At 40.1% G+C, this 24,517-nt stretch overlaps 1 protein-coding gene and 1 long non-coding RNA gene across 6 annotated transcripts; one reads left to right on the top strand and one right to left on the bottom strand.

Annotated features, from left to right (window-relative positions):
* Positions 1 to 8,057: 8,057 nt before the first annotated feature.
* LOC147757565 (uncharacterized) lies at positions 8,058 to 19,398 on the bottom strand. Its single transcript, XR_015321310.1, has 4 exons — positions 19,260 to 19,398; positions 11,420 to 11,689; positions 9,817 to 9,907; positions 8,058 to 9,389 (listed from the first exon to the last, which is right to left on the bottom strand). It is a non-coding gene; the product is annotated as an uncharacterized LOC147757565 (long non-coding RNA).
* On the top strand, positions 8,643 to 24,263 carry LOC111246026 (neural cell adhesion molecule 1-A-like). 5 transcript variants are annotated; one of them, XM_086980362.1, is made up of 15 exons: positions 8,643 to 8,779; positions 8,965 to 9,175; positions 9,814 to 9,924; positions 10,882 to 11,145; positions 11,581 to 11,742; positions 12,009 to 12,146; positions 13,054 to 13,218; positions 13,402 to 13,607; positions 13,837 to 14,050; positions 14,330 to 14,582; positions 14,683 to 14,876; positions 15,368 to 15,401; positions 16,250 to 16,425; positions 16,691 to 16,842; positions 17,530 to 22,373. In XM_086980362.1, exons 1-15 carry the CDS (start codon positions 8,753 to 8,755, stop codon positions 17,803 to 17,805), a joined length of 2,583 nt encoding a protein of 860 aa, XP_086836488.1. In that variant the 5' UTR covers positions 8,643 to 8,752; the 3' UTR covers positions 17,806 to 22,373. The 5 variants fall into 5 exon arrangements, with proteins under 5 accessions (XP_086836488.1, XP_086836487.1, XP_086836486.1 ...); XM_086980361.1 differs by lacking the exon at positions 17,530 to 22,373 and adding an exon at positions 22,850 to 24,263 and having other exon boundaries at positions 8,644 to 8,779; positions 8,965 to 9,336; XM_086980360.1 differs by having other exon boundaries at positions 8,644 to 8,793.
* The last annotated feature ends 254 nt before the right edge of the window (positions 24,264 to 24,517 follow it).

The following is a 24,517-nucleotide window of genomic DNA, read 5'->3' on the forward strand; positions in this document are numbered from 1 at the left end:
GCGAAGCAGGCTAGCCACAATCGAGGAAATGATGCCTTAGCATGATTCCTCTCATGTTGTGACTTTCTATCCAGAATAGCGCTTAACGACTTCGTGAGGTAATAGCGAGAGATCATCATAACTCTTCAAACTGAACCATTGACAGCGCATATAAATCTGAACAGGCTTGGTACATTTAACAATAAATTGATTGTATTGAAATTTAATATCGTTTAATAACTTTCAGAGTGGATCTATGCATAATTTGACATAGTTCTTATCACCAGCCTCTTACCCTTTTTTTTTTTTTCTCTCTATTTCTTCAGTTTTTTCAGCATCAACTCGATGTTATTTGGTTGTCAAAATCAATCAATCCATTGGATGATTTTCGGGTGACATGCTTTTGTTCGGTTTAGCGACAATTTCATGAGAACGATGCACGCAGCTGACGGTAACAGCTGTCATTGGTACGCTTGGTACCATATACCGTATATACTGCCGCCAATATGTACTGCTGCTGTTGCTATCACCGCGATAATACAGATAGTACCGGTAGCTTCCAGCAATCTCCTGCTGTTACAACAGGTGTTGAAATAGTCTGAACCAATTGGAAATATCACTTGACACAACGTCAATGGGAGGGACAGGCAAACATCACATACGCTGCGAAGCCATCGCTGCCAATTAACTTTATATTGGGCTATCCTTGAAGATGGATTCTCAGTTCTACATTTGAAATCTGCTTCGATGGGGCAAAACTACAATTGAACGGGGGAACGAGGACAAATCTGTTTGCTTATTCTGATACTTTAGATTGGAAGTAGTGTTCTGGACATTCCGATCAATGAAGCCTTATCTACTGAAGTCGCTTGAAATTGAGCAAAAAAAAAACTGTACCCTCATTGAGGTAATTCGGTGTAGGGTTTTTCGGTGAAGCATTGCGTTCACATAAAAATAATAGAAAGTCGACAATAACAGGGACGAGCGGGCCGCTTGCAGCGGTTCTGTAGTAAAATTGGACAAACAAAGGCTAGTGTATCCTTGATTTTAAAGGAAACGTGCTTTTTTTGTCACTATAGATTTTCCTTTTATTTTCGTGTTGGTCAGTACATCGTTGTTGTTGTTGTTGTTCAGTTGTTGATAAGAAGAAAAGAAAAAACTGCTGCGAGCTGTACAGTAGAGCGAAATGGTCCTATTTTTCTAATTTTAAGTAACGATAGTAAATTTTTACGAGATGACTGACATTATTTTTGCTTCGACTTATTCGTATTTTATTGTCGAATTGATCTTTGGGGATCTTTTTAACGATGCAGCCGTTATAAGTGCGCCCTTAGCAACTGAGAATCTACGACTTGAAAAGAAGGCTTCGCACATTTTGGCCTTACGTTGTCGTCAGAGGATGACGCTCCACTAGCAGAACGCATGAACTGTACTAATAAACAACTTCTGGTTATTGTATGCACATAATGAATACTTACACACTTAAGCATCCACTACCGTCCACCAGGACCACAGAAACTAAACAACGCTATACGGAAAGGTCTCTAGCTTCATAAAAATAGATATATATATAATTATTATTATTTTTATATATCATATAAATTATGTGCCTGTCTATAATGCCAAGGTCCCATTATTTGCAGGTACGTTTGCCGCGTTTTCATACGGATTATGCATACATTGAACGGAGAGAATTGAAGCTTTGTTTTACACTGCACGAAGCGTATCAACTGCGACACTGGCTTAATAGATTCGAAAGCTGAAATGTATAATGATAGATTACGATTTGACTTGCGGACGGATGGCCGTACCGCTGAGGTTTCTACGCAAAGCGTGACGAGTCTCTTACGCCCACCTCAGCAATTAAGTCCGTCTATAAAAAGCATTCGCATAACCGTAAAAGCTCGAGATATTGTTACGTAACGAGAGCTCTATGTTACTATGGTTACTTTCTAGATCTCTGCCATCTGATAAAGTCAATAGTTTGCGTCGAGTCTAACAAAACTGCTCAAGATTACATCCACGGAAAGTTCGAAAGGTTTTTAATTTAGATCACGATCTGTAGGAATATTTTCTAGTTATACGTACCGTAATTCACAGTGACTATCTGTTATGTAAATTCTAACACTATGAGGTTATATCAAGATCATTCGATTCAACAATTTGTACTTTTCTCCACATTGTTACTTCTACATGATGACTGCTGTTCTCGTCTCGTTGCCGCCATTAGACCATGATCGAAGAAAACATTTCACCATACTATTCGTTTTGATAACCTAGATGCTGCAGGCGAAACCTGGTAATTTTAGGCCGGAACTGGATCAATATAGTTTTTAGGAAAATGTGATTTCCTGGCTGGATTGGTTCGAATGTGGCCAAGAATATGAAATACGCTGGATGCAGCCCTCCAAACGCCATTTGTGTATTTATGTAAACGAATGTACGTCTTGTAAGCATTGTGCGGGTTCTAGTAGATGTAAAAGAGCGTAAAAATTGCCCGTGTAGGGCCTTCAAGGGTTCGTGTTCATGCAAAGGGTCGGAATTTCAAAAAGTGAAAGTCTGCTACTTCTTTTGGTCGCATTGTACCTACCTTTAGTCAAGTTCAAGCAAATCCAAAATCGATTATTAAGTACCAGTTTCAAGTAGTCTTTAGTAAAAAGAAACACCTTATTAAATCAAAAGAGGACATCGCCGTGCGTAACTCATCGGGTAACACTTATAATTCTTCCAGCTAAGCATACGTGTGCGACGTATTGCTTCGGTACGTAGAAATTTCGTCTATGCTATATCCAACAATACCGCATGTTTATATCTTCGATATTACCTATCTTCACTGTACTTTAGATTTTTTGCCGAAACTTCAGTTCTGTAGTAATCGGATTTTACAGTAGGCACGACTGAGCTCTTGACGAACAAGGCCTGAAAACAAAGGCTCAGATACCTTAGCCTTCTGGACCAACTTAATGCATCTATAACACGGCATTTTCTCGCTTAATTTCGTCTTTCTAGTATATACTCGGCTGCATTTTAATGTGGAAAGACACAAAAGCTAGAGGTTATCGAATTGAACGTTTAGTTTCTAACCCAGCTGTCGGACTGTTCGTTTTATTGAAGTTGCAAAACTTTTCCTTTGTATCACATAGATTCATCGATGACTTATCGCTATGATTGTTCTAATCAATAAAAGAGATCGACATCTGATGGAGACAGAAAGAGGCAGAATTGTGTACAAATATCCGTCTTATAAATAAATGAAGCCGACGACAAGCTCGATCTTAGCACATAGCCTAGCTACCGTCCTTGCGCGGTATTTTCTGACATGCCGACAATAATACTGTAGAATTTACTACATATTCGTACGAACTAAAGGTTGGCACCCGTCGATCGAAACACCTTCTGCCTACAGCAATCAAATTAACGAAAAGAAGCGCTCAGAGCTGAAGCAAAGTCGTCTGCTTTTTTTTTTAACACTATTCAAACATTTTTCATTCCCCTAGTTTGGCCGTGTATACTTATCCCTCTTGTATTTCTTGACAATTCTTTGCAGCAATTTTTCGTTATTCGTGTTCCTTCGTTAGTTCCCTACCTCAGCGGGAGCATTCGTCCGAAGTCGAAATTACGATAAACGAAGTACTCAACGAAGTGTAACAATTCTAACTCCTTGAGCCAAACATCATTCGATGTTTGTTTTCCGTGTGACGAGCGTAGTAAGTATTTATGGAGAGTAAAATTGACAAATAAGACTATCAAAAAAAGCATTATCCTTATTCATTTCGTTTCCTATCATGTATATTATTTCCGTAAATTGAAAATAAAATACAACGATTCGTTTTTTTTTTCTACACATCAACGGTGTATCGGCAAATCTATCCAGTAGGCTAAGGCTGAAGGCCTAAGAGCGCGATCATATTTGCGCCTTGCATTGCCGTCCAATGTGACCGTTTTGCTTTGGAGGTCCCTTATAGGTGGGGCATAAATGTGCGAGCATGGAAAGTCTAAGATTGGCAAGAAAAGCAGAGAGCTTAAACAGAACTGGCGAGCAAAAAGAAATTAAAGAGAACAAGCTCTTCTGACGTTCACACTAAAGAAGGTGCTCAGTTTCAGCTGCTATGCTAGACTTCGATTGCGTAGTCTGGTAACGATGATGTAGCTCAAATCTCAGTCAGTCTCTAGTAATACTCTACATCGATTGAAAGAAAAGTGTTGGTGTAGGGTTGTAACCGATGTACAGATGCTTAGAAAACTGCCCTTTGCCAGCCATTTCAAAAACGTATATCAATAGAAAATAGGACAGGAGCTCGAGTCAGTAGTAAATAAGGTGATAAGGTTCACTTGTGCATTCACCAAAAATAAAGACATAACGACGTGCGCACACATATATATATATGTGCATGTTTTACTATTATACCCATAGACATACATGAGATTAGCGAAGGGTGATGATTCGTACGAGGGTAATGATTGATTACTGCTGCCTTTCAGTGCCTTTTTTTAATGTTTTCATGACTTCGTGTACCCGTTTGACCATCAAAAAGGACCTTTGCCTGAGTCATCACCTGAGTACATTTGTTTTCGTATCGTTTTGCTTCGCCAATTGAAATGACATCGTCATATTTTATTTAATGATCTATAACTCTGCAACAGTGGACAACTTGGCATACGAAATTTTTCGGCACTTTTAAGATCATGGTTCTACTTGTTTCCTGGACGGCGTTCCGCAGTGTATCTGATCAAAGGAAGAACGTATTTTCTATTCAGTTATATAGACAGTCTGGAATATTGAAGAACAAATATTCGCTTTTTCCAGCCTGCTTTTCGTGTAGCAATATCTACCATTTGAGTCGGGTAATCGTCTTCAGAGAAGTGGTCTATATGTACGCCTAGATCTCCCGTAACAAGCTTCATTTTAATAAGCTCTACCCAAAGTAATAGTCAAAAGCTTGATGTTGATTCTCAAAATCCAATAGGGTGCATATGAGCACCACCAGTTTAGGGCCAACACTAAGAAACCGCTCTCAGGAACTTTCTAACGGCTTCTGGAAAACAACATTCACTGTTCATTTTTGACTATTATATACTCTTCCACATCGTTAGCGCCAACTTTACGTTTTTTACAAAGCATATAATGCTTCATTAGATCACTGAGCGTACAATGTATACGAAAATGGGTTAATAATTGTCTCCTAAGAAACAAAATGTATGGTGAGAATAATAAAGAGACTATCAATAACTTCTAGAATTTAAAGATTCCTAGGTTTCCTAGATTCCTAGGATTCCTTTCCGATTCATTAGAGCCTTCCTTACACCATATTTCTGTATAGTGTAGAGAAGCTTGTCATGAGTGTCCGTTTCGAGAGCAGATTTAAAATCAAAGGATCGTAAAAAATTATTGTTGACCACAAGAGCGCACTCGTTTTACGCCTCTAAGAGTTGCATGACAGATGAACATTTCTACTAGTAGGCCAGTTGCCCTGCAAGGATTACACCTTACCTAACTAAATTAACGTAGATGACACAGAAGATTATACGAGTTCGCACGGGATCGAAGTGAGAACAACCGTACCTCTAGTGGATGGATTGTTTGCATCCCTATGTTTATCGACCAGTCTGACGATGGCAGTTCGAAGTAGGCTGAAGCTGCCCCGTTCTCAAGCGAGTATCGTAAGGTTAGAGATAGCGGTTTCGAGACAGCACTTCGGCATTTATTGAAAACATAGGCGAACAATGCTTCTGGTGTTTTTATCCATCTCTTTTCATAAGCAGCGTTCGACAATGACTGGCAACGCGTTAACGTCGTGAACGCAAAGCATGTCATTTAAAACATCGATTTATGGTAAGAAGCGGGCAACGCGCTAGGTCTTCTTGTGCGATGGATCCGCAGCAGCGTAGATGATATGAAGGACATATGTATTATCAGGATCGGCCGCCACCATTCTATCCTATATTCTGAGCAAGATTGGTGTTATCTTTAGCCTAAGGCTGGGATGAGTTTCGGTCTTAAACGATGTAGCTGTCTCCAGTGGTACAATTTCTGGCCAGCATCCTCTGCAGCGTCCTCTGAAGAATGGCTTGTGCTTCGTCATCACGTTCTGTTGTAAGTTCACAGGAAATGCATTTAATCTGGCCGTCTGTCGTACCGTAACTATTAAAGTTTCTATTGGAATGAAGAGTTCTTGAAGGGATATGATACACTGAACAATGTATTCGCACATGATGTCTGTATCATGGCAATTGGGGAACAATGCATTTCTCTGTAGATACGGGAACTGCTATTACGAGATACATTGAGGTTCGACGCTATCTAATAAGATCGTTAGCAAAAGCAGTACATGACCAGTCGTTTCCAGACGCTAAAAAATTCTCTTCGTGGTCTTCTAAACGTGGCCTTATCGAATAAATAGCTGCAACAGTAACATTGAAAAGACACGACTTATGATGATCAACTTATATAAAGACTGTTAGATTCCTAACGTTACACTGAGCTTGTTGAGCTAAGGTCGAAGCATATTTCTGTTACGCGATCTCCTGAAACATACGTTGATTCCGCAAAAATTGACTCCATATGAAGTGCTTCTTAAAGAAGCTCGTTCTCCCGTTTGACCTTCGCTGTGATCCTCAAAGTTTCATTTATGCAGATTTCAACAATATATGTCGCTTCAATAATCTTTGCAGTGGTAAACGCAATGGAATGATTGATGACATTTGAATATGAGGTGTGCTAGAGAAGTCATTTTCAACATTCGAAACCTATGCCCATGGAAAAAGCTTTTTAAACTGTTTAATCACAATTGACTACACACTTGAACGAAGACGGGCGTTCGTTCATACACAGCCTTCGTCAGAATCGAAATTTAGCGTGACATAAAGATTCTCTCGATGTACAGGCGGAGTGATACAATTAACATTGTAATAGATCCCCCTAGCTTTTCCGTACAGCTTTTTACTCTGTTCAACTCTACTTGTCCGGCTTTGTTGTCGGAATCGGCAAGGCCTATTCACCCAGCGTCGGTCATCATTACCGACTACATTAAGCGCACAGTTCGTACTTAAGTTGAATCTCATTTGTCTACGGACACATGTGGACGGACGCGGCCATTCTACACGATAAAACACCGAAATATTTCTAGCAAATAACAAAAGCCGCTATAGCACATTTATATCGATGCCTAGCACACTGCAAAGGAAAGTTCAAATAAATCTTTGGAGATATATTGCTGGCGGTATGGGAGAATGGCAGGCCCTTACGTATGAAATAGCAGAAGTCCTCACTGGAAGTGCTAGCCGACGAGCGGAATGACTCATTGCCAGTAGAACAGAACACACGTATCGACTTTGTTATGAAGATAGGTAGAATAGGACATTGGGGATACCGCATGATGAATTACGCTGATCTACCCTATAAACGCAACAGCAGATACGCTCTTACACAATGAGTAATCAATGTACAATAATAGCATACGGGACCGTATGATATTATATGTACGCGTATGCTTCGAATTTTACGTCCAAATCCGCTCCTATACAGCTTTATACTCGAGCGCGGGGAACAAAAAAACAGATCACATTCGGATTCTAAGGAATATATCAATTTCAATGACAAAGGCGTAAAAGCTGCGCTTTTCAAACGATACCGTGTCATCGTAAAAAAAAAAAGCGTTATATATTAAAACAACGCCCCGGTTGCTTAGTGGTAATCCCTATTGGCTCAATGTTAAATGATATAACGCATATTAAGCACTCGATTTTGTTAAGGTCCGCTTATACCCTCATACACTGTTTGATAGTAGTAGGTTAAACCTGTTTCAGCGAAAAGAGAGAACACGCTTTGCGTTACGTTTTACGCATTACGCAGGAATATATTACTACACTATTTTTACGTATTCTAATCCATTATTAAATCACATACATAGAAATATTTTAGAGTATAAAAGCCGCCAATTGAACATGTGTTTTTTACTTTTTTTTTGCCAGTTTGAGTAAAAGTAGGCTTGTAATTTCGTATAGTCAGTAAAAAAAAAGAAGGCGGCGTACAATTAGGAACATTATTAAAAATAAAACCTAAACAAATTATAAGCACATAGCGATTATGAAAGTGTGTTTATTGCTCTTCTGTGCGTCACAATGCCAACTATTCATCGACGCATAAATTAAGGCTAACGGGTTCGTGATAGGAGTTTTCTATTACTTTCAATTTGTTCACAAAGGTAAATATTCCGGGCTTTATATCCAGACTGCGTAAGAGTATTATGAGAGACCTTCGCATGTCTCACCTATTCGTGGTTCCATTTAGTCCATCACATCTTTCAGCTCCAATGCATAGCAATTATAGGTAAGATTTCCAGCTCTTCTGACGCATATGAGAACACACAATTACATTAAATAATAACACATAAAACATAAGTACCAGATCCACCGCGAAGAAAAGCTATGATCTTTGTAGAGGCTATATCGTTGCACCGGGGAAAAACCACTTATCGATAAACACCTGCTTTTATGATAGATATGTGCTTAAATGCGGCATTTGTAAATCGAGTTCCTATTTTTTTAGAATTATGCAAAACTTACTGGCCTTACTTCTCTGTATTCATTTTCTGTTCACATGCGTTACTTCAGCGATAGGGTGTTGGTGCTTTTCCAAAGCATGAAGAAGGTACGCTAGAGGCGATGAGGGGACCTCCACTCGTTTATGCCCAACTCCTGCCGATACTACTTCAGCCTCCGTTTGTTACCATGCATAAACAACTATGGATGGTGACTGGGGTTCCGGCAAATAATGCTAACAGGGAGAAAAGCCATAAAGGTTTGTATGAAATGGTACGTATAGGTAAAACGGTGCAGTGGGAAGCGGAATTTGTTCGGATCCATAAGCGTACGGTCGTACGTTTCGTTGTTGTCAGATCGTTCTAGAGCATGGCCCCAGCTAGTTCTGCTGCTGGAATTATCATGAGCGACCGGCAGTTTTTTTTTTTTGCATTGCTATTGCAGATGTGCCTACGATTCAGGCCGTACACGGTTCGCATGCATATCTGCCATGCGATATCGAAGTGCCTCTCAGAGCTGACGATATGGGTGCGCGTGGAGAAGGAGCTCTTACTCTTATTCTCTGGTATCATGGCGACGGGTACTCAAGAAGTGCTACACCAATCTTCTCAGTGGATGCTATTGATCAGCCACTCTCAAAAGCGACACTCACACCGTACGCTGAGTTCATTAACCGCTCATACTTTTATGTACTTATGCGTCCACCTGCGCTCAAAATAGAGCCTGTCTTTGAATCTGATGCTGGCCAGTACCGCTGTCGGGCAGACTACAAAAATAGGCCCTCACAAAACCGATTTATTCACTTAAACGTTGTTGGTAAGTGAGCCGGCCTCGAAGCAAAATCATCATCGGGATTCAGCACAAACTAACTGAAAAATTTACATTATTTTTAGCAGCGCCGGCACAATAACGTCACACAGATGCATGGGATGAAACGAAAGTTATTAGAATACTTCAATATAATGTTTTCAGTGGTACATAAAACTCGGTATAATTCTTTCATTCATCATTTACTATCAACTCCTATCTGATATTTATAGACACTTTATTTGTATGACAAAACATAGCGGCATTATAACGAGATGTTCACTTTAAGTTCCCATTTTAAGATAGTTAAATCTAGATCAAGTACCTGTGTTATCCTATTGTCTTTTTCTCTACTGAAGAGATAATATATATATATATACGTATGTATAAATATGTGTGTGTCCTATTATAGAAGCAAGCGTTTTTTTCAGGCCTCATTGTATACATTGAGCATATTACAAATCAAGCCATCCGTTTATTTTGCAGTACCTCCCAGTGAAGTCCGTATCCGAGATCAGAAAGGCAAGACCCTAACAGGCTTTATTGGTCCATTTGACGAGGGTGCCTCACTAGTCGTCACCTGTGAAGCCATCGATGGTAAACGACACTGATTTTGAATTGAATAATTTCTATTCATTTGTTCGAATGTTATTTTCATGCCGACACAGATTGGGCTAGGATTTGGGGCGCATAGTGAAGTTTATTGATTTGTGCCTAACGTTCTACTCAATCAATAATCTAATTTGCCACAACTGAGGTGGGGGCATCCACTGATTTTAATATGCTGCTTGCTACCCTTATATTTTTTATTTATCACCCACTATAGCTCTAGCCAACAGTAAGATTTACTGAAATCGGCGTGTTTCAATCATCGCTACGGGCTTGGATATGTAGATAGTAACCCATTCGTGTTTGACAGCACAATGTAAGTATTCTGCTTTTGAGGAACAAGCTAATTCACGAAATACTTGAAAAAAAAAACTTTTCTCTAATAACTTCTGAATTGATAATATGAGATAAATACATCTAGGCAAAGCAAAATAGCAGGTAGTAGACACTTCAAGAACGACCTTTTAATAGGTGCCAGTCACAGCAAGATCAAATGCAAAGTAGTTATTTGACCTTTTAGAACCTTACACGCGGGGGCTTTTTAATGCTTGTTAACTGTCGATACCAACTGTTGTTTCTGGCACGCATGAGAGCATTATCGGCCATTAAATAGGCTCCGCAGCAGAACTGTCGTGTGTATCGTGCACGCCAGCGCCTATCTACCTACTCTTAGCATGTTTGTGCTGCGTACACAGGCACATGCAGAAATGCTATGGTGTATCATAATTGATGCTTGATAACGACGATTTATGATCTCTGTTCTCCAAATTGTCTCGACTCCACACAATAACAAAATGATTAGAAACGAAAGTAACAGAAGACAAAAGAAGTCATAGAAAAATTGCCTTACATCTAGAGAAATATCCGTTGGTATTTTTTTACATTATTAAGGCCAAATGTAGACACTTCAACGTTGGTAGCACAACTTATTCTTTTTTTTTCCAGCAAAACCCCGCGCCCGCGTATCGTGGTATTCAGACGGGAAGCTGATTCACGATTCAGACGTACTAGTACCCAACCATCCTCGCAGACTTGTTACTAACGAGCTTACCATTAAGCGACTGGATCGGAGTCACCTTCATGCTACGTTCGTATGTCATGCTCAGAACGAAGACAAGAGTGAGCGGAAAGTCTCTCGTGAAAATAATTATCTATCAGCTACGATACCAACTACCCTACGAACAGCAAACATTACCATTGATATGAATCGTAAGTTTATAGATAAATATTTTGATACAAAAACACTGTGCTATGAAAATAACGTTAAAGCTCACTTTGGTGTTGCATCGTTAGCATAACACGAGAGATCAGAGGGCCGCGGGCGTTTGCGTAACTAGAGCTTTGGTAGCTGAGTAAATTCGATCTCAGCATCTGAATTGCTACTAGATTGTGACAAAAGCTTACTTGATTAGCACCTCGGACATACTTTGTCGTAATCCTACAAGATACTTAGAAGTTAGAACAAAACGGTAATTATATTAACCTCAAAAAAATGTTTAACTATTTGCCTTCTTAATGATGGACGAAGTGGAAGGCGAAATAAAGCCGGCATATTGAAAGCTTCTGGGTAAGAGTAACTTGTTGCACAGAGGAGGTAGCGAAATTTTCAGGAAGGCTGATCTTGCAACGTCCGCTTTTTTGTAGTTCCACCACTGGAAATACGGATCAATCGGATTCGCCAGCCTCTCTCAACAAAAAGGCGTACCGAAGCAACTTGCACATCGGTGGGGGGAAGGCCACATCCGCAATTGACCTGGTGGATTAACAACAAGAAGCTCAACGTGTTGAGAGAGAGCGGCGTTTTTGGTTAGTAAATTACAATTATCACATACCCTAACTTGGATAATAGCTAACTGGAATCCATTCCTTACCATCTATATACACATTTATCTAGGCTTGACTTTATTTCACACTATTACCCTTCTAACTGTTACGCTATAGCGTTTATTCGAAAATATTAACTACAATTAATACATTGAAGCATCTTAACTGAAACCGCAGCCTAAACTATAATAGATTTGAGCCATTTTGGAAGCCTCCGTTCAGTCGAGCTAAGCAAAATTTGTTCGCAGGGAACAACTTTACAACAAACACGGTATCGTTTCTACCAACCGTGGACGATGACAGAAAATATCTATCATGTCGCGCAGAAGGTAACCCGCTATTACCGGAAACTCCGTTTGAGGATAGTTTCCTCTTAAACGTTCAATGTGAGTACTTTTTATCGTATCACACGGTAAAATACACTCTTATTCTCTGCTCGAAGACAGTTAAACGCTATGTGCATTTAAAAATTAGCACATAAATCATTTATTCAGGGTTAAATTGGTATTGTACGCGTGTGTTTAAATCGATAAAGCCTATGTTTTTTATAGGCCGTATTTTGTTTATTGAAAGAGATGACTTTCCCGCACTGCTGGGCTTGCCTTGTTTTATATTATTGTTGTTATAACATTGTTGTTATAGTTATATGTACGGCTATCGTGCGAGATCACTAAAAGTAACGATTAGGGGTGCCCCCTTTTCCCATAATAATTTTTCCCCCTATGCACATAACGCGAAAGAAACGATATCCATTCGTAAGCGGTTATCACAAGGCTTATTATAGTTGCTACTATTGTGGATTCCTGCTGTGCGAACAACCATTCCGATAGCCATTTTTAAAGAGCTTTCTCACAATCTGATTGGAACAATAGTAGAGGGCACAATCGCGTTGACTCCGGCAACAGGTCCGCAAAAGGGCCCTGTTTACATGATGAATCCATTTGTAGAGCTACATACTAAGCCTACTGGCTGAAATAATATGACGGCATATCGCGTCACAAAACCATCCGGCTTACTTCTGAATATATATTATTGTAAAGTTTTTTTTCGAGTTGTTAATAGCTACGTGAAAAAAAAAAGATACGAAAAGCAATTAAAAAGCGTATTAAAGCGTGGCTGTACGAACCGCTTTTCAGTTGAAAGCACATGCCGACAACGACCCGGGTTGTATACAGCTGTTGACAGTCAATTGTAACCTTTATAACATATAAACAAATGATTTACGCAGTGATTTGAGTTAAGTACATCGCAGTTGTATATGAGACGCGGTTTTGCCTACGTTGTTCGTTACAGATCCGCCCCAGTTGAATCTAGTTCTAGGTAAACACATGCTGAATGCAACTTCAGTGCGTGAGGGAACTGACGTTTATTTTGACTGCCAAGTTCGGGCTAATCCTGCTGTTACCGAGGTGTTTTGGAAATTTAAGGGGCTTGTCCTAGCCGCCCACGCCCGTCAAGGTAGGCAGAATAAGAGCTGTGTATTACAAACATAGCCATCTAAACGTGACTAGTGCTCGACCCTAGCATGCACACTTTGATCTTCGATGGATTTAGTAGTTTGCGCAAATCGCACTAAGAAACAGTGGACTCGTTCATAATTATGGTCGCAAAAAGGCGTAATCTGCGTAAATCTATCTTCAGGAATCATTATGACGAATCAGTCTCTAGTCCTCCAACAAATCCGTCGCGAAAGCGCAGGCCAATACCAGTGCGTAGCCGCGAATTCTGAAGGCGAAATCGAAAGCAACGAGCTAGAGCTGCGTGTACATTTCGCGCCCGTATGTCGTTCACGGCAAAACCTCGTTTATGGTGTCGCCGTTGATGAAGACGCTGACATACCTTGCAATGTAAGCCAGGTTTATCTAAATGAATAACTGTTGTGTCCTCTCCGTTAAATATTCAAGAATTAGCTAAGCTGCCTTTAGAAAGACCGATAGAGCTAAATTTTCCTTTTAAACGTTTTCCTATTTCTAGTTAGTACTTAGAGTGCATAGTTGTAAGGGTTCATCACATTCTTGAGTCAATAAGTTGATCTAATCCTTTCGTCTATTTGGACTATTTTCGTCATTTTCAAAGGTTGACGCGGACCCCCCACCGACTAAATACACCTGGACACTGAACACCACAAATGTTGCGGACTTTGATGAAAAAGCATTTAGCTTTAATCATACGCGATCGATTGTTACCTATCGGCCAAGATTCGCAAAATCATTTGGTACATTGTTTTGTTGGGCGACTAATGAGGTCGGCAGTCAAGTTCAACCCTGTGCCTACCGCCTGATACCAGCTAGTAAGGTCTTCCAGTTGCACATTCATACTAAGTAGAGAATGGAAGAAGCTATTTCTGGACTTGATATTAAGTTATTGTTTAATTATAAACAGCCAACGAAAGAGTAAGCTATATAAAGAAATCGTTATTCTTACTGTTTTCTCTTCCAATAAGAAGTACAAACAATATATCGTACTTCAATTGGCTGATTTGGAAATGTTGACGACCACACATTAATGGCTAACGAAGCCGTACTTCAATATATAAGCAGAGCGTTCCGTTCTTGACGATTTCCCATAGGCCCCCCGAGTTCAGTGGAGCATTGCATGGCAAGAAACCAGACGGACGACATCGTACTGATAAAGTGCAAACCTGGTGATGCGGGCGGACTGCGGCAGACGTTTCACCTGGAAATCTTCAATGTCGCGGTTGAACATCTCGAGTTGAACTTAACACGAACGGACACGCCAGTGTTCCAGGTACCGAACCTCATTCCGAGCACCAAGTATGTCTTCGTACTCTACGCTTCCAATGCCAAAGGGCGTTCTAGTCCGTAAGTTCAAATTCTATTCTTGCTGGCAATTCTGCATTATTTCGACTAGTTATACGATGCGTGTTTTCGGGTTCGTGTAAACCGTAAGTTATTATTGCAGGATTAGATTGACTGTGACTACGCCAGCCTCGTCTAAAAAGCACTCGTCAGAAGGTACCGGGCTGTTCTCGAGTTTGCTGAAACTCGAACTCGTTCTGTTATTGGCTGTCTTAGCAATTGTCGTTTTATTGATTCTCAGCGTTACGGTTATACTGCAGCGGCGGAGAACGATTAAAGATCACCATCAAGGCATGCGTACGTACTCACAAAGAACCACATAACGGATTTATGCCAAATAAGAAAGAAATATCCTCATTACTTGAAGCCGATTAGTACACAAATTGTCAAAGAATATTTGGCAAACTTATCATGAGAGTTTGCTAACGACCTAGCTATGTGACGGGACGTTCAAATAAGATGGAAAGCTTTAAGTTCATCTATTTCATCTTAATATTATACGCTAAGGTCTGAATAGTATTTTTTCCAGGCTGCGAAATACTGCGAAGACTCATACGTGGGGTAATAGTATTTAAATGCTATCGATGAGGCATAATAGTTGTTATCCATTAGAACCGATAAGGGCGGAACAGAAATTATACTCTGTATGAAAATGATTTAAAATATTCCAGTTTTACAACTGTGCAGTTATTACTTGTTTCGGTCTTCTGCCTAAGTTTACTTCCCAGACTTTGCGGTGTTGTTGAGTTATAGCTAATGTCATAGAGTCGTTTCCTATCCCGTTGCAGATAACCACCCATCTTCGGCAAATTTGAACGATAAGTAAGCATTTATTCCTTACCACTTTGGCCCATGGTAAGTAACGACGCGTATAAACATAGCTACCATATCGCCACTAGTTATGGCATATGGTCTGACAGTTGAAATTGTATTATCGCATTGATCCATGCATTTGCATACGGTTATCGCTATTGTTTTGCTATGTTAATATTACTAATAACAACCTTACTGTATGTGACAGACCGTACAGGCAATACCTGGACCAATGTCGTTGTCCCTGATCAGCATTTGCTTCCCCTTGGAAACAGTCAAAGCCGCTTCTCTAACAAAGGCCCATATCCCTGTCAGATCTCTACGTGGCTAGCCCACACAATACGCGCATTTACCTAGCACAATTTCTCCTGTTGCTCTCTATCCCGCGTGCACCACTCTCATTGAGTGGCCACCGTTTTTGGATGTGGGTCACCATCATGCTGCCCATACAGGCTGTCAACGGACACCATAATCTATTTCTATCTGTGCCTGCCAGCGATGTTTACTCGTACAAGGTAGCCTAGTTCTCTAGACTCCAGCGTCGCCATTTCCCTCAGTCCCCACCCGCCCACACTAGACCTTCGACGAACGAAGGAGAGAGCGGCCTTAGCGGACGCAACTTCCCCGTATTACAGTCTGTATTTGACAACACGTTGGTCTGCACCTCTGTACCTTTCATCTAGTTAAACGCAATGGTTTGCGTCAAACTCCCTTTGACCCGGTCTTTTTCTAATATGTTTCTCTCTCCAGCTCTCTGTGTCTGTCTCGATGCCTTATTTTACTACTACTGCTCTCCTTTTTATTTTGTCCTTTTGTGCACCCTCCCATCTATGATGTTGCTATTACCGTCATTGCAGAAATAGCGGGTCCTGTCGTAGCCTAAAGGCCCCAGTGGCTGATGATCTTCAGCTGACTCAGATGAAGGGCAATCACAACAACAGCAGGGACCCGCCGCAACAGCCGTGCAAACAGCACCTGCTTAGCAGCAAAAGCGGCAGTATCGTGTCGATGACGCTTCCGGACAATAGCAAAGGTAACACAATACAAATGTAGTCAAATGGGCTGTATTACTTAAGATGGTAAAGAAGAAGAGGACAAAAAGGACGCAACATTGAGGCCAAGCAATAAGGACACTGTCTTCGATCCGCGCTACGTGTCTTTGATTTTGATTAGAAATTTCACGTCTACGCCAGCTGTACGCTTTCTATGAATGACACTACGACACTGATATATTTCCAGTCCGACAGATGATCATTGAAGCAGCTGACAACATTTTCATGCTTGGCTGATTTTTGCAGAGCGACATAGAATTGATAATGGAACTTTCAAAGCGGTGCTGGTTCAGCCTCATTTGCTAAATGGCGATCCCTCAGTGAGCTGTCATAGGGGTCTCGTGCTACGTACGCCAACGTTGCAGAACCCGAGACATCCACTCGATCAGTTTGAAAAGGTAACGCTGTGCCTGCATAGGTTGAATAGACCTAATTTTAGCTGTTATTTTCGTTCTTTGTTGGTCAGCTAAGAATAACGGACGACTGGCTTTCCTTTTAAAATTTTCCATGTTACCCCACCGTCCAATTGATCGAGCCGAGGCTTGTATAAAGTATCAGTCCAGCCATTCCTATGGTGGAATAGTATGTTGAAAGATATTCACGTGAACATATGCCACATAATCAACGTCTCTCAAAACAGTACATGTAGAAATTCTAGTTGCCTTATTCAATATCGATACATTTCCGACTTAAACTTTACTTCTGCAGACCTCTTTTCTAACGTCTCTCAAAACAGTACAAGCAGAAGTTCGAGTTACCTTATTCAACATCGGTACGTTTCCAACTTAAACTTTACTGCTACAGACCTCTTTTCTAACGCGTCGCATCTCCCTTGAAAAACGTATCCCGAATTCAATAGCGATTGGGTAGTAATTCAAATGTAAATCCGATGCAAGCAGCGAGCTCCAGAATCCATAGCATTGTTCGAGCTGCTATGTAAAGTACAAGAAACAAGCATGTTCTTTTATAAAGGGCCGGGTTATAAATTCATAGACGATATTTATGTATACCGCGTATATGTACATATATATAATATATGCCCGGCCAATAATACCGACCGAGTTACTTTGATTCATCATCTCAAGGTGGACTTCTCGTTAAGCTGTGAACGAAAGCTGTTATCACCCCTAACGAGGCAGAAACAGAGCGAATCTTGGGCAAGCAGCAGAAATTGCTCCCATCGAAGCTCTCGAGACTGCAGCTGTATACGAGATACGTACCTAGGCCGACCAAGCAGTAGGCAAGGTCTAGCCCCGCTTGTCCGGCTCGACTCCGATGAGGGTGGAAAGGGTAGAGAAGACGACGATACGGGCCCGGAGGAGACGCGGACGCCTTTACTTAAGAGTGTTAGCAGCACGTAAAACTGTGACAGCACGAGGAATAACTAGCTCGCCACGAAGCCTTGTCGCCTGCCTAGCTCGACATCACGTTTAATAGTAGCATAGACCGGTTATCCACGAAGGATAAAGTAATGCCACCTGCTTTTCAAAGCTTCGATAAGAAAAAATCTATATTTCTGATCACCTTATCAGTTTGATTTCAAAACGTTAAGATCAAAAAAAAACAAAATCCGACGTTTGAAAGCCAGGCAATAGAACCTGAATGCAGCCTGCAGGGACAATTTCTAGAACATTAATGCTGTTTAGATCTATATAAGCTTTCAGCCATCGATGAGAACTATCTATTGCAACTAAATAGAGGCAGAGGAAAAGCCAAGAGCATTTGTAAGTGACCTAAAATTGTGCATATGTCCGAATATCGCAGTCATCAAGGTCGGACACGCTCCCGAGCTTTTGTAGATAGTAGCTCTCAAATATTACGCGACGGAATTCTAGTCACGAACGGTTCGCTAACATAACGATGCTAACACACGGTTCTTTTTTTGTGCATAACTACATTAAACTAATAGTACTTTCCTCTTATTGCATTGCCGCTTGCCTGTCGTATCTCACTTATAGTCATTCGAACAGTTCCTTAACCCAAATGCTATAAGCATGTACCCATTCTTGGCTTCTAAGAGCTAAATACTGGACTCGATGATCCCGTTTCCATGATTTTCAACAAGCAAATGTAACGTTTTTTGTATATAGTACATACTATGCACACGGTATTGCAATACATAAGAGTTGTCGGCAGTTTCCACTGTACAGGTGGGTGTTCGAGTGCTAAACCTGAAGGTCCACTTGAAGGTGTGTCAACTTTCCACCTACGCAGAGACATGTAATCGTTGGCCATATTATACCACTATATTTATAGTATTATAGTAGTTCATATATATATATATATATATATATATAGGAATTACTATAGTACTGATCTGATAAAGCAGAACTGTTTGTGTCATGGGTGGAACATGCGTTTTGTATGCGATGTATTTAAAAGATTACTATACCAGAACGCTTTTCCCTCTCATGGAAGCTGGGTGAATAGCAAAGCGAATTACGTACTATTTCCGTTTCATACAGCTTTCACATTCAGCGGTATGCGCCTTTAGAAAAATAATTTTGTTTCGTCTGAAAAACCTATAACGTTTCGAAATTTAGACATTTTATTAACTAGTAGAGGACATCTACGCGGTTTAAATCAGCTTCAAACAATTGTTAAGGAAATTTTGTAAATGCTGCTTAGAATTGGGCAATGAAATGGCCTATAGTTACGTCATGTGATTATTATTAAAAAAAAAAAAAAATATTTAATTTTGGCACACATTTTAAAGCAGCGACCTAGTAGTGCCTAAGATTAGACTGAACTGTATTTTGTTCGCCATCTTAAAGGCGACCAACGGGTTTATTTGCTAAATTTCTGAATTACTTACGAATGCTCTATAGCAACCGTTGATAAAAGGTGTCAGTATCTCGAGCGGCAGCTTCTCGTCGCCACCTTTGCCGTTCTCCTTTCAATGGCGCGAAGTAACAATACCCTTCGTTTTTCGGTAATAACCTCTTCAGAGGAGATGGTTCCACCGCTTGCCGCCTTGCTCTACCATTTCCGTTTTTCTCGTTCGATCACCTTGGTCCTCGTTACAAATCTGGCTTGCCCTTCTCTCCAATTCACGTCCCTGTCCCCCCTTGCCGTCGTCCGAAAGCGACATCCCGAGGACTTCATGCTCTGTTCTTTTCAGTCCTCCTGCAAATCGACCTCCTTGCTTTGCCTCTTTCCCGTCTCGTAAAAATTATGACATACCAACGTAACGCTCGCCGAAATGCCGGCAGGAGCGAGGAAAAGGGACTGAAAGTCGTCCAGCCGATCTTCTTCCCAAAAGCTTCGTCTGCCTATTATCTTATGATCAGCGGCATGCGGGATGAGGTTTTATCTGTTCCTAGCAGGCACTTTCTCTGTCCGATATTCTTCTCTGTCGATGTCGCAATTGCAACGCCAGAAACACCACTGCGGCGGTGCAACGACACCGTTGGCGGCATCGTTGTCAAGGGCTTGTCGAGGGCACTCTCGAATACACGCGTATCAAGGCCTTCTGGCCATCCATCGCCTGACAAAAAGGAACAGCGCGCTGGTGATCCTCGACTGGAGAAAGAAACGCGGCAGGGATCAATGTCTCCCTTTTTCTACGGCCTGAGAGCAGAGTGTATAGACGGACTCTTTAGAGGAAGTTGGTTTTTCTGCTTGGGTAAGGCTATGACTGGTTTGTAGGGAGGCGTTCAAGACGAAGAAAAAAAAAGATATACATTTTTACTTAAGCTACGGGGGTTGCTGAAATGTAAAAAAGGTGAGAGAGGTCGAAGTTACATGAAGCTGGGAACTAGGGTATAAGGGTTTCCATTTGAGAAAGCAGTGTCGACCAGGCATCGGTTTTGGCGAACCATCGCCCGCACAACGCACTCCCGATTCTCCTGCGTTACTTCATACTACGCCAATGTTTGCCAAGGTGGGCCTTAACACGCAATTTTCGCAAGAAACGCGCCCTCCTTGCAGCTAGGAGTTTGGAGGAGCCACATTCCGCCGAGCTATTTCGACAGGCAGGAGGGCCAAATCATAGACATAAAAAAAGACACAAGCTCTATTGCGAACAAGAGTGAACACGATGCTCTACGTTAAAAGCACAAACGGACTATACATTAATATAAAGAATTCTCGTACACAGAAGGATAGCTAGTAATAGATAGAGAAATGTAGATGATGATCACGTGGAGCTTTCTCCAAGTATAACGTACTTAACCAGATGTTTCATAAATTCATTAGCCAAGCAAACTAGTTAAGAGCCACTAAAATATAAAGATATTCAAGCGAAAAAGTTACTAGCATGCATACATGATAAATCAGCAACTTTAAATCCTCGCGGGGTGCTATAGGTATTCCGTTCCAATCCTCTGCTGTTTTGGTATTTTTTGTAAGCTTTATGTAAACGGCCTGAATATATATATATACATGGTGGATAGTTCTCCTCATGCTGTTCTCATGGCCTCTAACATTTCAGGGAGGTGTCATGCCCACGATAGGATCATTTTTGTTTAGAAATGCGGCGCCGTCTTCACAAAAAAAATTTGCGAACAACTTGGCCCTTTTTTTTTTTTTTAATAATCACAAGTTAAATTATGACATCATAATGACTCGAGCAACCCTGGTCTACATGAGTAATTATGATGCCCACATGTTGCAACCAGTACATTTCTTTATTCACTACTTTTTTCGTCTGGGATTGTGTTAAAATTAGATTTTACGTAAAGTAGTCGATAAATCCCGTTAAATTAAAATTAACCCCTTGTTGTCTAGTATGCCGTTCTCCCATGAAAGAGGAAGCTACTGCCCTTGTAAAAATATGCACTAAATGTTAGAAACGAGCTTCTAATACGGTACACTGTACTAGCTGATACTACATACTAAATCTTCTGAATAATATGTGTTTCTCCGCCAATAAAAAAGCTTAACAAGTAATGTTAACCTTAATTTGGTTTACGATCTGCTTAGATATGGAAGCAGTCGTTTGAGTCTGCTACAACATTGCGTCCAGATGAGGTTGCCGGCACGGGACGTGCAAGGAACCTGCCTTAATAGACTGCTAGGAAGGCGTCTTCGTTTTGTAATAGAAACAATATATTATAGCGGGCAGTTTGTATTGAGTGTACACCCGCAGCTAAGAAGAAGTATAGAAAGCTCTAAACCATTTGCCCAGCATGCTTCAACTGGGTTTTTTGTGTTTGGGTTATACATTGAACTTATTAAAGTTTACATTAGCGGGACACCTTTTAACTCGGCTCCTTCTCTACGCAAGAGTCATTAAGGTTAACTAATAAAGTAAAAATAGGAAGTGCCATGATTGAGCAAAGGTAACAGACATAAAAAACAAAGTGTTTTAAAGAAAGAATTTGCCCAATTCAGAATTTAATTGTTCAGATGAGTTCGGACTTTAACAAAGATAATACGTATATATATTTCATCGACATTAATGTATATATTAGACAATCTCTACAAAAACGGATTAAGCACCTTTTACAGAATTTATGTGCAACATGTGTAAAAAATAATCAAACCAACATTGCTGCCATTAAAAGACCTTGCCCTTTTTTCAATTACGTCTTTAAATTAGCGTTATATTTACGTTATGGACGTTAAATCGTTACGTGACTCACATGTTGAAAATCTGCTTCAAAACTCACTGCAAATAGAGCTGATTTCTTTCACGGAATTTATTTTTTCCCCATACCATTTCATAATAATGATAATTATAATCACTCTATGAAAATAAAGTGCTTAAAAAGAACTCGAAGACAGCAAAAATTGTGTACGCATATAACTGATATTGCATAAGGAAAACAGAAAACAGCGACAGCAAATAATTCAGTCTAGCTTTGATTCAACAAATAATAATACGATAGATAATTTACGCACATGTTCATCTTAACGTAGTATCTCTTCGTATATACTTTTTCAATAAAACACCATATGACAGGTTTAACTAATGAGTAGATGCGTAGCTGAATATGCCTATTTATTGCGATATATATATACTGTTAAAAACAAGGCTAAAGTGGATTGAGTTTTACTCTGTAAACCTAAAAACGAAGTATTTTTCAGGTCAACTATCTTTAACACTGAATTTAAATGTGCAATTTGATAATCTTTAGGATATATGCATATAGCTCTGTACGTAAGTATGAAGCAATGCTTAAAGACCGGTATCAGAAGTAGGACTTTAAGGATTTCTTGAATCGTATCAGTTCCTTAGGCTAATAAAGGTCAATGTATGATTGTCTAAAACATCTCGCTACATCGCTTTACAGGCATTGTGTTTTTGATCAAAAGGTAAAACAAGATGGATTCTGCCTTGAAAGATATTTCAATGTACGATAATGCAATATAATGCAGTTTGGATGTCGGCACCACCAAACGTAACCTTTACGAGGGAAATCATTTTCAGGGGAGTAAGTAACCTATGTCCCTTTTTTACAGAACTAAGGACCTTGTCGAACTGCTATGCAACGGTTCTATTTTATGTTGTCCAGTGCATGCTGGAGAAGTAGTTGAGAGGGCGGACTTTGACTCACTTCAAGGCCAAGTGATCTCACGATACGGCTTTTATCTGCGTAAGCTAAATAAGCAAGGTGAAGCTTTGAACGCATCGCTAATTGTAAGTTCTCTAATGGTTCTTTAATAAAATCTACAATTTTTTGATTATCCATCCAGGAGAGTTAAGCACAGATGACAGTTTAAGCCGATGGCGCGTAAAACTCAAAAGAAAAAAGAAAATTTAATACAAAATACAATCAAACGATCGCGGTGAGATTTTTATATAATCGACACAACTATCTGTTCACATAACACAAGTCTCAGTTGCAACATTAACTGTTACATACAGTTTTTATACAAGTCGTGGGTCGCTTATAAACAAAGGAATATCTCTTGTGGCGCACTGAGCTTCTACATTACGCTTCTACATTAACGGCACAAGCAGGAATAGATGAGCAAAAAATAAAATTTTACTCTAAAATACTTCGCTCTTTGTTAAACATAGGATTATGTACATCTGTTCTGCTGAAAAAGTGAACGTGCCCACATAGTTGACATGAATTGTAGCATGGTATTATATATATTCGGTGCTTACTCTAAGTAAGTTGAATCATTGTAGGCTAGCCTCACGGGTTCGCCTTTACTGCTAATGTACGTTACACCTAACAGGAAAGAGCGATTTTGTTAACTTTGTACCTTGGCTGCGTGCTAATTACTGTTAAGAAGTTCCCTGATAAGGGGTGCCTGAGAATAGCATAGGTTGGTTTGATATGTGTTCCTTATCAGAATTTAATAAGATTCGTAAGCACAGAGTTTCAGCACGTATTTCACGCCCCACGCTGAGTGTCAACGCCCCAACAGTTGACTCAAGAAAGCGATCGCTGATTTTTTTAGCCAGAGATTTTGTCTATCCATGAATATTTGATTGGCATATATAATTTGACAAATAGATACTTGACTGGAATAAAAGTTAATGTGATCATGGGCCAACCAAAAGCTTTATGAATAATGTTTAAGGCCCGCTGTCAAATGTCCTAAATGCTGTTCGCGGATCGTCACATTTCTGCTACCGGTCGTGTTTTCTACTATAGTTTGTGACTTTTACGATAAAAACTACGATGGAGAAAATTGCTATCTATTGTATTGTGTCACTTATTACTAGTTGCAAACGCCGATAATTAAATCATTTATTGTTTTTATTAATATTTTGTACTTTTGTTTTCTATCGAAGGCGCGTCCGAACAGCTATTCTGGTTCATAACGCCTGCTCATCTAAAACAGAATTTTAGCAACGTTATTAAATTATTATCGAAAATAACCGAATAATTGGTAAAATAAAAACATTGTCAGCGTTTTTATAATCTTCTCTCCATTATAAATTTGGTCTGAAAAGTATAGTTCTATATATATATGATTTTGTTGTGCCTAGAAAGCCGTAGTGCACAACAGGTTTCACTGGTTATAATGTCGATTGCGACGTTGCCATTCTCGCCCAGCCTCTAAATCGGCTTTATTTAAAAGCAGCGGTACATAGACGTTTACTTCCTTTCTAAATTTTGATGACGGTCTAGTAGAAAATTCGTTCAGTGGCAAGCGATGGGTATCTTACTC

Source organism: Varroa destructor, unplaced genomic scaffold (genome assembly GCF_002443255.2).
Source record: "Varroa destructor unplaced genomic scaffold, Vdes_3.0 BEIS01000002.1, whole genome shotgun sequence".
Classification (NCBI taxonomy): domain Eukaryota; kingdom Metazoa; phylum Arthropoda; class Arachnida; order Mesostigmata; family Varroidae; genus Varroa; species Varroa destructor.

What these genes read in the sequence shown, in the direction of transcription:
- LOC111246026 (XM_022795205.2), top strand. Translation starts at nt 8,644, where the DNA reads ATGAGGGGACCTCCACTCGTTTATGCCCAACTCCTGCCGATACTACTT. An exon ending in TTTCCTCTTAAACGTTCAAT is followed by an intron (nt 12,147 to 13,053) that starts GTGAGTACTTTT and finishes TGTTCGTTACAG; the next exon opens with ATCCGCCCCAGTTGAATCTA. An exon ending in TCGGCAAATTTGAACGATAA is followed by an intron (nt 15,402 to 16,249) that starts GTAAGCATTTAT and finishes CCGTCATTGCAG; the next exon opens with AAATAGCGGGTCCTGTCGTA.